Consider the following 13,224-nt stretch of genomic DNA (forward strand, 5'->3'; position numbering starts at 1 on the left):
CCCAGCCCTCATGGAGCAGCTCTTGGCTTTGCAACAGCAGCAGATCCACCAGTTACAACTGATAGAGCAAATCCGTCACCAAATACTGCTGTTGGCTTCCCAAAATGCAGATATGCCAACATCTTCTAGTCCTTCTCAAGGTACTTTACGAACATCTGCCAACCCCTTGTCCACGCTAAGCTCCCATTTATCCCAGCAGCTGGCAGCAGCAGCTGGATTAGCACAGAGCCTTGCTAGTCAATCTGCCAGCATCAGTGGTGTGAAACAGCTACCCCCCATACAGCTACCTCAGAGCAGTCCTGGCAGCACGATCATCCCATCCAGCAGTGGCTCTTCTCCAAATCTTAACATATTGGCAGCAGCAGTTACAACTCCGTCCTCAGAAAAAGTGGTTCCGAGCGCTGGTGGCTCCCAAGTTAGCAACCCACCAGTATCAGCATCCTCACCAGCTTTTGCAATAAGCAGTTTATTAAGTCCTGCATCTAATCCACTTCTACCTCAGCCTGCCCCTGGTAACTCTGTTTTCCCCGGACCCTTGCCCAATATTGGAACAACCGCAGAGGATTTAAACTCTCTGTCAGCCTTGGCCCAGCAAAGAAAAAGCAAGCCACCAAACGTAACTGCCTTTGAGGCGAAAAGTACTTCTGACGAGGCATTCTTCAAACACAAGTGTAAATTCTGTGCTAAAGTCTTTGGTAGTGACAGTGCCTTGCAGATCCACTTGCGTTCTCATACTGGTGAAAGGCCGTTCAAATGCAACATCTGTGGGAATCGATTTTCCACAAAGGGAAATTTAAAAGTCCACTTTCAGCGCCACAAAGAGAAATATCCCCATATCCAGATGAACCCCTACCCTGTGCCTGAGCACTTGGACAATATCCCTACAAGTACAGGTATCCCATATGGGATGTCCATCCCACCTGAGAAACCTGTCACCAGCTGGCTGGACACCAAGCCAGTCCTGCCCACGTTGACCACTTCAGTTGGCTTGCCACTTCCCCCCACCATCCCCAGCCTGACCCCCTTCATCAAGACTGAAGAACCAGCCCCAATTCCCATCAGTCATTCTGCTGCCAGCCCACCATGTTCTGTTAAAAGTGATTCAGGAGTGGTTGAAATAGCCCCAAGGAACTCCAGTGGTCTGCCTGAGGAAGCAGAGGGGTCCACTTTGCCACCATCTAACAGTAAGACGGAGGAGGGCACCCCTGTACCCAACTCACTCACAAACACGAACAATTCTGTGGGCTCCCCAGCTGCAGACTCAAGTTCTGGCAGTGTGGCCACTTTTACCAACCCTCTGATACCTCTTATGTCAGAGCAGTTCAAGGCAAAGTTCCCTTTTGGAGGATTATTGGACTCAGCACAAGCTTCAGAGACATCAAAACTACAGCAACTGGTAGAAAATATTGACAAAAAGGCAACAGACCCCAACGAGTGTATCATTTGCCATCGAGTTCTAAGTTGCCAGAGTGCACTGAAGATGCATTATCGGACACATACTGGGGAGAGACCATTTAAATGTAAAATCTGTGGTCGGGCCTTCACCACAAAAGGGAATCTAAAAACTCACTATAGTGTCCACCGTGCCATGCCCCCACTCAGAGTCCAACATTCCTGCCCCATCTGCCAGAAGAAATTCACTAATGCTGTGGTACTTCAGCAGCACATCAGAATGCATATGGGGGGCCAGATTCCTAATACCCCAATCACTGAAAACTACCCTGAGTCTATGGAATCAGACACAGGTTCTTTTGATGAGAAGAACTTTGATGATCTGGACAATTTCTCAGATGAAAACATGGAAGACTGCCCCGACAGCAGCGTGCCTGATACACCCAAGTCAGCTGATGCATCCCAAGATAGCTTGTCTTCGTCCCCTTTGCCTCTAGAAATGTCAAGTATTGCTGCTTTGGAAAATCAGATGAAGATGATCAATGCTGGATTGGCTGAGCAGCTACAGGCCAGCCTCAAGTCAGTTGAGAATGGGTCTGTAGAGGGGGATGTGATGACCAATGACTCTTCCTCAGTTGGGGGTGATATGGAGAGCCAAAGTGCTGGAAGCCCTGCTATTTCAGAGTCTACCTCTTCCATGCAGGCCCTATCCCCATCCAACAGCACCCATGATTACCACAAATCACCAAGTATTGAGGAGAAGCAGCAAAGAGCATTGCCGAGCGAATTTGCCAATGGTTTATCTCCCACCCCTGTGAACGGTGGGGCTTTAGATCTGACATCTGGTCACGCAGATAAAATTATTAAAGAAGATTCATTGGGCATACTCTTCCCTTTCAGAGACCGGGGTAAATTTAAAAACACCGCATGCGACATTTGTGGCAAAACATTTGCTTGTCAGAGTGCCTTGGACATTCATTACAGAAGTCATACCAAAGAGAGACCATTTATTTGCACAGTTTGCAATCGTGGGTTTTCCACAAAGGGTAATTTGAAGCAGCATATGTTGACACATCAGATGCGAGATCTACCATCACAACTCTTCGAGCCCAGTTCCAACCTTGGCCCCAATCAGAACTCTGCAGTTATCCCTACCAACTCATTGTCATCACTCATAAAAACAGAGGTAAATGGCTTTGTGCATGGTTCTTCTCAGGACAGTAAGGACACTTCCTCGAGCCTGGTCCCATCAGGGCCTCTAACTTCATCTGCCACATCTCCAGTTCTGCTCCCAGCCCTCCCCAGGAGAACTCCCAAACAGCACTATTGCAACACATGTGGAAAGACCTTCTCTTCCTCCAGTGCGCTGCAGATCCATGAAAGAACACACACTGGAGAGAAGCCCTTTGCCTGCACTATTTGTGGGAGAGCTTTCACGACAAAAGGCAATCTTAAGGTACAGAATAGTGTCTCTCTCTATTCCCTAACTCTCCCCACCCCTCCCGTTATGACCCCATATCCCCTTGCTTTTTTGTTTGTTTGTTTGTTTGTTTTTGTTTTAAAAAGATGTTTATATAGTGTTATCAACCAGGCAGCTTATGGAGAGTTGCATGAAATGGGCTGCATTTGCTTAACTTCCTATTTGTTCCTTGCTGAATATCAGTGGTCAGTGTGCTGAATAATCCGGTACATATGCAATGCAGTGGCCTGTTTCCATTGTCCAACTAAGTGCACCAAATGAATTGCTTTACCTACCAAATAAGACAGCACAGCGTTGCCATGGGGTATTGATTAAGGATCTCCACATGGCCTGGGTCCTGTGTGTAACTGCTGAATAATTATGAGCCTCTTTAAATGTGGACTCCTCGTTTCATCGCTGTACAGCACAGTATGATAGTTGTTGTTCTTTTTAAAGATAGTATAACCATAGCTAATGGGTATTATGTTAATTGATTATATAACATTTCCTACTGATATGTGTTGGAAATAAAGCAAATATACTTAAGTTCTAGAGTACCAGTTGAGCACTCTTGCTGTGTACATTTTTCTGTTGACAGAGTATTTCTCTAGAGATTGCTGCCAGTAATGTGAGATGAATAATTACTTTCTGGCCATTCTGTCTGTACATGAAGCTCTCCAATGAGCAATCAGGGTGGGATACTTTCTTCCTGTCTGAAAAGGACATTTATAGGGTAAAGGGTGTCAAATACAATACTTACCATCACAATGAAAGTGGACATAACAATTCTAACCCTGAAAGTAGCTATCTGCAACTGACTGGATTGCCTGAGGCCATTATAAGCTAAATACTTGTAATAAAATAGAGTAAGCCCAGCATCCTTCCACAGGAAGAAGCAGGCCTTATGCTATAGAGAGGGTCATGATAACACATACACACACACATATGTTGTTACCAGCTGAAGGGTGGGGATCTTATCCCCTACCTTTCTCACTGTCCTTCACATAACAAGAGCAGACATTTGGACTGCCAGCTTTGTCTAGTGTTTGGATATGAATTTAGACAGACTGAACTATTAAATCTTTCTCTCTTTCCTTCTCTCTCTCTCTCTCTCTCTCTCTCTCTCTCTCTCTCTCTCTCTCTCTCTCTCTCTCTTTTCTCTCTCTCTCTTTCTCTCTCTCTCTCTTTCTCTCTCCACCTCACTTCTCACTTATTCTTTGCCTTTTAGGTACACATGGGCACTCACATGTGGAACAGTACCCCAGCCAGAAGAGGCAGGCGACTTTCTGTGGATGGTCCCATGACATTTCTGGGAGGCAATCCTGTAAAATTCCCAGAAATGTTCCAGAAAGATTTGGCAGCAAGGTCAGGAAATGGAGATCCTTCCAGTTTCTGGAATCAGTATGCAGCTGCACTCTCCAATGGTTTGGCCATGAAGACCAACGAGATCTCAGTCATTCAGAATGGTGGCATCCCTCCAATTCCTGGAAGCCTTGGCAATGGCAGTAGCTCACCTATTAGTGGGTTGACGGGAAGTTTGGAGAAGCTCCAGAACTCTGAACCTAATGCTCCTCTAGCTGGTCTGGAGAAAATGGCAGGCAGTGAAAATGGAAATAACTTCCGTTTTACCAGATTCGTGGAGGACAACAAAGAGATCGCAACAAGTTAAAGAGAATCAACCTTATAAATAACATTCCTACAAAAAAATGCAACCTAGGGTTGCTTTCTTGTTCTCTCCTCTCCCTTCCTTTCCCTACTTCCCTTACCCAGATCTATGAACAACATTAAGACATTTTTTGTACCACGTTCAACTTCTAGAGTCCTAAGAGAGCTTATTTATTAGTGATATAACCTTGCTTTGCAAAAAAAAAAAATGCAAGCATTAACTTTGGTCTTCTGTATTTGAACTAAATACTAATTGACTAGAGTGCTGTAAACTTGCTGTAACATTTATGGCAATTGCAAGTTGTTCTGATAGGTGACCTTATTCTGGCATTAACTTATTTTCTATATCCAGTTTAACATGAACTCTGGTGTTGATGCAATGCCTCAGTGATGCATTAGATCTCTAATAAAGTCTGTATATAAATGTACACTTTGATCCTGCTGGAAAATTTTATCAGCAAACACATTGTTTAATCTTCCAAAACAGATCTAAGGAAAGGACTGAAAAAGCCCGACAGTACAGACTGAACAGTGGTTCCTTGCAAAAGGTTCAGTTTTTGATTTTTATTATAAAATTAAAACTGCTTTAATTTTGGGGGTAGATTTAACACTTTCCGTTTTGAACTGTTATTTGTATTGTGCTTTTTACTTGAGTCGTCTTAAATGTTTAATAAGTTTCTGTACAGTAATAAGCACGCAGATTATTAGAGAAGATACAAAAGTGTTGTTTTGGTAGTTGAAACTGAGACATAACATTTTGCCTTGTAGGTATATTCATTATAGAAAATGTGCTGGAATTTCACAATGCTGCTAAGTATAGCATCTTGAACAACCTTCCGTGGAAAAATTGTAGATGCTCCTGTATATACAATAAGAAATATCACTTTCATTAAAATGTACATATGTTCCTTACAAGGTGAGCTCATCTTCTTGATCAAGGGAACAGGTATAGTGTTTGTTTATTTTGTATTAGGTATGGGAAAAAAAAAACTTGGACTGTTACATGCACTTTCTTGGAAAGTTGAAAGGAAAAGGGGGTCCAATTTCTTTAACATTTAATACTTACTAACAGCAGAGATACTGTAATTTTACTCGAGTAATCAAATACATTTTTTTTTGCAACAGATAAAACAAAATACTGTGTCTGTGTTTTTAAGGTCTACTGATATTTGGTCATATCCATGAATGTAGTAATCATTTTAACTTTTTCCTGAGAAGCAGTAAACTTACTGCATTATGTGAGTGGGCTTTTTTTTTTCACTTAAAAATGTAATTATGATAGACTTCCTTGAAGGAAATTGCATAAATGTTGTCCTTTTTTAAATGTTTGGAAATAGTTACTTGCTAAAATTATTCCCTTTTTCCAGTTTGTGAATATTTTCAGTCTTTTTCTTTCCCCTCCCCAGCCCCTAAGCCAAAAGATACTAAAGGAAAATTTTATCAACATCAGGTAAGTTTCCTTATGAAGGAAATGATATTTGTAGGCTAATTATGATTTCAATGGCCTAAATTTTACATGGCTTTCGTTATTCAGTTGCTAATACAGGGTGTTCAGTGCTGTTGGGAGTGGATTTCAGCAGTGGAGAATTCCCAGAGTAGGAAGGATTATAATAAACCTGACTGATATCATTTTGAGAAAGTAAGCCTATACCCAGGAGAAGTCAATAGATTATTTATTGAATTGGTTTTTTAAATTCAAAAATAAGAAAAGAAATCGGGCAAGCTTTAAGCACTGATACAAGTATGTTTTAAGTAGACAAATATGATAGTCCCCAAACTCCAGGGAAAGTTTTTTTTTTTTATTCTCCTTTCCCACCCCCACCCCTTATCTCCCCCCCCCCCATTAGTCTTTCCTTCTTGATTTTTTTCTTCTTCTTTGCCATTTTGGAGCTTTATTCTGGAGTTAGGAAAAGGGAAGGGCCCGAGGCTGCCTTTCGGTGTGTAGCCATTAGTCCTGAATTAGTGGATTGTGTAACCTTTTTCCATACCTCATGACTCTTTAAAAAACTACTTTACTCTTTCACCTAAAAGGGCTTGTTGCTACTGCTGCTGCTGAGGCAGGAAGGTTTCCCGAACTATGCTGGAAGATCCTCTGAATATCTCAAACATGTTTAACTGAGAGCAGTACAAGCCTGTGTCCCAGGGCAACCCTAAGGAGCCAGGCTGTCTAGGGATGCCTGGCACTTGGGACCCTAATGAGGACAAACTCTTTTCAGGTTGATTCTAGCCAGATAGCTTGAGAGCGTGCGGGGCTGGCCGGGAGTGGGGAGGGGGCGGAATATGAGGAATCTCCTGGGTCCTGGTGTAGAAGAGGAGGGGACGATGCGGCCTGTCCTGGAGCGGCAGCATCTTCGGAGCGCCGCCTGGGACTTCCAGGTTCCTGCAGCTGCTTAGGGCTCCAGGTTGGTCAGGGCACACCAGCCGGGGCAGGGGAACGAAAGGTGGGCTGTCGGCACTATTGGATGTCCGGGAGGTACGGCTCCCTCAACTTGGGAACTGAACCGGCGGGGGGAGGGGGGGGAAGAGGGGGAAGGTGATTGTTTAGGAAAAAAAAGGTTTTATTGAAGAAGGGCTGACCTAGATAATAATAGGGGACAGATGATGGTCGTTTTTCTAGCGATTCCAACGTAACGTTGCGTGCGTTTTACTATGGGTGTGAGAGGTTGTTGCGGCGTTCTGTGATTAGCAGAATTTTGGAAGGGGTGCGTTTTAATCCTAACTCGACATTGCGCCCGGTAGAGAAGCGAAGTGATCTTACAGAAGAAAGGAAGTGGGCAAGAGAAGGGCTAACTAAGCCACTGGGGTTGTGCGGCCGTGAGAGGCTTATTTCTACCTCGCTATACACCCTCGTCCTCTCCCCAAGTAAGTCCCCAGAGTCTTCCTCTTATTCTTTGAGACAGTAAAATGAGTAGGAGACAGTAGAAACCTCCCAAAGTCCAGGGTCCTCCACACTAGAGGCTGTCGCTGGAGCTTATTGATGCTTGTCAGAAGGTGGGGAGGGGTACGATTACGGGGTTCTGAGTTGCACAGAGTTCTAGGAGATAACATCTTTCTAGAGGCAGAGTACTGGCAGCGAAAACTGATTCCCGCTCCACCCCCACCCCCCAACTCCAAGTTTCGGCAACTCAGGTCTCCTCACTTCCAAAAGTAGGCTCCTAGACCTCACATCCTGAGGGAGGAGGAAGGGGGGAAGTAGGCGGGGAAGAGATACTAAAAGACAACGAAACCCCCAGAGAATGTATAAGGAGAGTACCTCTGTCCCCTTTCCCCCCCTAAGGTTTCTTTATTCAAAGTGACTACAGTACTAGATCCGACTTCTGAAGTCCCCAGGGTTTCCCACTTTTAATGCTTCCCCTCTCTGAGAGCAGGGTGGACTCCCAACTGGGATGTTTATTTACTCAATGAACCCGAACTTCATTCCAGGGGTGACAGCAGCCTTCTAGCACCCCATCTAGGGTTGAGAACCAATCTGTTAAAATTCCAGTGCCTTGTTTCCAGGGGTCACAAAACCTGGCACAGCAGGGTTTCTAGTACTTGAAAATATTTTCTTCTTGGGTTTTGTCATTTTTTCCCCCTTTTCTTTGACTGTCATACTGAAAATGAGCCCTAAACGCACCAAATGAGCTGTTAACCAGTTTACAGCAGAATTCCTGAGATAAGAGTGGAAATCATCTAACAAGAAAAAAGCCCCAGTCTCGCTAATATTTAAATTCATTCCCCAAACAAGAAGTCCACCCCGGGGTCTGGTTCCCCTAAGGCACAGAACTCACTCCTCACCCCCTCCCAATTTGGTCTACTAAGCACACTTTCCTTTTTTGCTGACTCCTGACACAGACATCATAAGAGAAACAAATTATATTTTTATATTTATAAAGCAGCAGGGTTTATTTTAAGGTAAAAGATGCTGAAGCACTTTTCCTTCCTTCCACATTCTTATTTCCCCCACCTTTTCTTTACCTTTCTTCAACTTGACATTCATCAAGTTTATTTTGGAATTGGTGGTCCATAATTATAGCACCCCCACCCCAGCCAGGACTGACTATATTAAAACAAGACTTGCAGTTTTGTGGGATGATGACAGCTGAGGTCATAAAATATTTGATCTGAATAAATCCCTTTTCATTAACATTTTGTCCAATGCTTTAGCTTTCATTCAGAATCTATATCTTCTCCATGATTATCTCTACCCTTACCTGTGTTCATGCTTTCTGTTTCTGTGGTTTTATTTTTCTCTCCTATTTTCTTGTCTCTTTTCATGTTATCACTCTTGTACAAATCTGCCCTTTTTATATGTTTTTCTTCCTTTTTCTTTCTTTCTCAGTCTTTTCTCTTTGTTCTTGTTTGTAGAACATATGCTTATTTTAAATACAGTTTGATGACTAAGAGTACTGAGGAGAGAGGTAGAATGAAAAGAAACTCTTGATGGTTAGAATTTACTCAAGACTTGACTAGTTTGATACTCTTGCTCCCTTCAGGGTCAGCAACTCAGTGATACTTTAATGCTAAATTCTAATTAGTGCCCACTGATTTCTTATCCAAGTCCTGCAGTTTGGGTTTATTGAAATTAAGAAGTTTTTTTATGGGGTGGACTTTGGGTTACTCATACACTTAAAAAAAAAAGACTAGAAAAGGAGTGTGATCAAAGAGAAAACTGTAACCATTTGCATTTGATATAAACTACTAGCAGGAGATTATTTGTTTATAGTTTTTGTCTGTTGATATTAAGATGGGGGGGGGAGGATTGCCCCTACCTTATGAAAATTTAGCAGTCTAGTTTATTTTTTAAAAAGCAGTCTAAGCTTTGCTAGAAGTTATATTCATAATTTAAGATAAAATAGAAATATCATTTTTAAGATAACCAAGTGGGAGGAAAAAAGTCATCAAACTGAATTTCTAAAAAACTCAACAGTAAAAGCAATTCTAGATTCAAAACCTGGAAGTGGATAAGGAAAAAACTAAATCATCTTATACAAATTCCAGAAATCATGTTTAGATCAAAGTCTGTTCTGTTTGTAAAAAAAAAAAAGTGGGAGTGATGAGGTACAGCCATAATTCTTTTGATTTTGTCATTCTGATTTTTCTCCATGAAAGAAAGCAGAAATGATTGTACAGAAGATGACACAGTTCTGCCAGTAATGTGCTATGTGACCTTAGGCAAGTTGCTTCACTTCTCTGAGTTTGTTTTCTCATTAAAAATGAAAATGCTGAACTAAATTATCTCTAAGGTCTCTTTCCAACTCCAGTGGTCTGTGATTTTAGTTTGTGGTAAATAAATCTCACAATAACAAGAGAATGTTTTCTGGTTTAAAAGGATATGTCCACTATTTTTATTTAACATATCATCCTGGACATTTATCTTCCCTATCAAGCCTTGGTTTCTCCATTTATAATATGAAGGAGTTGGCTTGGATCATCTTCTTTCCAGATCCTGGTTCTTCATCTTCTCTATTTGCTATCTATCTAATTAGTAGAAAAATAGAGAGCTGTGATTTTAACTGAGTTAATGAGAAACATGTCATTTTTACATTAACTTTTAATTTTTATTCTAAAGTTATCAAATACCAAATACAATGGGAATTTGCATATGTGCAGTAGAACAGAAAAAAAAGAGAGGATTACAGATCAGTCTTCAGATCTCTATTATGTACAGCTTGCTTTTCTTTTAAATTACATAGTAAGACAGAACTATACCTTTGAAAGCTGTTTTGCTTGTCTGTCCTTTCTGGTCTTCTTTCTGTTTCTTTCTCTCCACAAATGAGAAACATGCTGCAAAAACACACAACTTCCCCAAAAGTATTTCACCCAAGTTTAATTATGTCAGCCAAGTATTTGTTTCTTCCCTCCTGCCTTCTAGTGTGCCATAATATTTTAATATTTCGTTTGTCTACTTTTAACAACAATTTAAATATAGGTCAACATCTGCATTAGTGTTGATTTAGTTCATGTTATCTTGTGTTCTTCAGAAAGCCTCATGCTTTGCTAAGCACCATGGCCCTGGTTCTATCAGAAAATGCTTTGTTTTTGTCAATTTCAACTTGCCCTGTTGACCACTCTTCTTGACTGGTGTCACCAAGCATTGTTCCTGGGGTTGGGGACAGAAAGACAAAATGGAAGCAAGTCTTTGCTCTCAGGAGTTTATATTCTATTAGGAAATGCCTTTTGAGTTGAAAGAGGACCTTAGAGATCCTATGTTCCAATCTCTTTGTGCTTAGGAGCAAACTGAAGTTTGTAGAGAGAAAGTGACTTGTCCAAGGTGCTAAAACAAACTGTTGGCAGAAATGGTAGTACTCTGGCTCAGATCTCCTTACTCCTGTTCTGGAATTCTTTCTACTTCATGCATCTGTCTAGAAAGTTGGTCTTTTTAAAATGCAGATTGACAGTGGAAAGAAGAATATGTTGTACAGTCTTGGTAGAGTCTGTTGGATCCATATGGTCAAGAGGTAATTTGTATTTTAGCATCTGAGCATAAATTCAATGCAATGATGTACTAAAGTGATGTACTAAAGGCCTGTTGCAAAAGGTTTTGCTTCCTACATATAACTTGTTAGGAAACGTTAGATTTTCAGAAACAGCAACAGGAAAGGATCAAAACAATAGCAAAAGGGAAAATTATCTAATTTTAGTTTAATGTTATAGTCTAGGTACAATTTTATTTGGCTGCCCCTATTTCTGAGTCCATTTGACAAATGCCAGTTAGTCATTCTAATACATCTATTAGATCCTATTATGTATAAAGCACAGCATTGTTGATACAAAGCCATAAAACAGCCATTGGCCTCAGGGAACTTTTGTTCTTTACAGGATTCTAATGTTGAGAGCAAAAGGAAAGATGTGCTTTTAAGATACTTCTCACAGGCAGCAATAACATGAGCTTTTCTGACCTTCCATTTCCAAAAGGGTGTCTGAGAATCTGTTTTATGTTTGTTTCCACGAAAGACTTTGATGGCAAATGGTATAAAGCCAAAGAGGTCAGAAAGGTATTGAGGCAAGTTTACTAGCTTCTTCCTCTTCAAATTCAACAGTCCTTTCACATTGACAGAAAGTATAATATAGTTATATTTTGACACCGATTTCATCTTTGTGGGTGCTGTCTTCAGATTCAAACTATCCATGAATTAAGAGACCATCACCATGAGCTGCTTGTTGACCCAGAAAAAGTTCATCAATTGTTGATCAGCTGACTCTCTGTAATCTCTTCGAACAAAAACGAACAACTTTCTTTGACATTTAAAGCCCTTTACAACCTGGATCAGACATATCTGTCTAGGTTAATTATTATTTTCCTTCTTGCATCCTATGGTCTAGCCAAACTAGGTTTCTTGCTCTTCTTCAAATTCCATCTCCTGTCACTTTTCTCAAGGCTGTCCCTCGTGCCGGGAATGTTTCCCCTTCTTAACTTCACCACTTAGAATTGCTAGCTTCCTCCAATTTCATCTCAAATTTCTATATGAAGTCTATCCCAATTTCTCTTATTACTTGTGTTCTTCACTAGTTCCTCAGTATAGATTCACTGATATATGTGTTTGTTGTTTCCTGCAACAGAACATAAGCTCCTTAAGGGCAAAGGCTATTTATTTTCCTTTCTAAATTCCCCAGTGCCTAACACCATGCTTGCACATAGTTGTATTTAGTGTTGATTGACTGACTAACTCTCTGGGGATGAGCCTCCCTGATCTTAGCCAGAATGTAGCATGGTAGAGTGAAAAGAACTTGGATTTGTAATCAGAAGTAATGGTATTGAATCCCAGCTATTAATATCATATAATCTGGGTGACCTTGGGCTAGTCACTTCTATGAGTCTTGGTTTCCTTCTCTGTATAAATGATCTCTTAAGCCCCTTTCTAGCTGAGTCTATATTGAAAATCTTTGTCAATCAAAATGTAGCTTGTCAATCAACATGTATTCATTAAATATCTACTACTTCTAGGCATTGTGCTAGAAGCTGGGATTACATGTGTGTGTGTTTACTATTATTATTACTAATTATTACTATATAGAGTTTATATTTTGTTGGCGTGGACAATATGAATCTATACCAAAAAGTACTTTATCATATGAAAGTGGTAATATTTATATTTATATTCTGCATGAATAAATGTGAGGTAGTTGGGTATGGAGGGCAATAGCAGATGAGAGCAATCAGAAAAGATGCCATATACAAACTGGTGCTGGAGCTGTGTCTTGAAAGAAGTAAGGGGTTTTATAAGATGGTGGGAGAAGGGAGTGTATTCTAGGCAATGGGAGATGGGTTCAAGGTCCTGAGATGGTAGTTTAGCTGGACAGAGAAGTGCAGGAAAGAGAATAATATAATAATGTGACAAAAGGATAGGTTAGGGCCAGGTGGTTGAAGTAGAGACAGTAAGATTTGATGGCCAGTTGGATATGTAGGTAGGGTGAGGGAGAAGCAAGTCAAGGATACTTTCAAGGTTATGTAAACCTTAGAAGAATGGTGGTGCCTTTGACAATAATAAGGACATTTGGAAGAATGTTTGAGAAGAAGGATAATGAGAATACTCTTTTAATATAGCTAATTGTTATATGGATCTGCCTATTCTATGATCACATCATACCATCTTGATCAGAACTGCTTTTAGTGAAAGCATGATCTCACTGTTGTGTTTTTTTTTAAATAATAAAAAAACTTTCTGCCCTACCAAGAACTCTTAAGACAGGAGGGCAAGGACTAGGCAATTGGGGTTGAGTGACTT

The 13,224-nt window shown here is 40.9% G+C and overlaps 1 protein-coding gene across 1 annotated transcript in view; it reads left to right on the plus strand.

Annotated features, from left to right (window-relative positions):
* The window catches only part of SALL1 (spalt like transcription factor 1), an 18,633-nt gene extending 12,991 nt beyond the window's left edge, over positions 1-5,642 (plus strand). The window contains exons 2-3 of the mRNA XM_044664157.1: positions 1-2,848; positions 4,080-5,642. The exon at positions 1-2,848 is cut by the window's left edge and continues 565 nt beyond it. Coding sequence (XP_044520092.1) covers positions 1-2,848; positions 4,080-4,520 — 3,289 coding nt within the window. The 3' untranslated portion in view covers positions 4,521-5,642. The remainder of the gene's footprint in view (positions 2,849-4,079) is intronic.
* The last annotated feature ends 7,582 nt before the right edge of the window (positions 5,643-13,224 follow it).

This window comes from Gracilinanus agilis, chromosome 2 (genome assembly GCF_016433145.1).
Source record: "Gracilinanus agilis isolate LMUSP501 chromosome 2, AgileGrace, whole genome shotgun sequence".
Classification (NCBI taxonomy): domain Eukaryota; kingdom Metazoa; phylum Chordata; class Mammalia; order Didelphimorphia; family Didelphidae; genus Gracilinanus; species Gracilinanus agilis.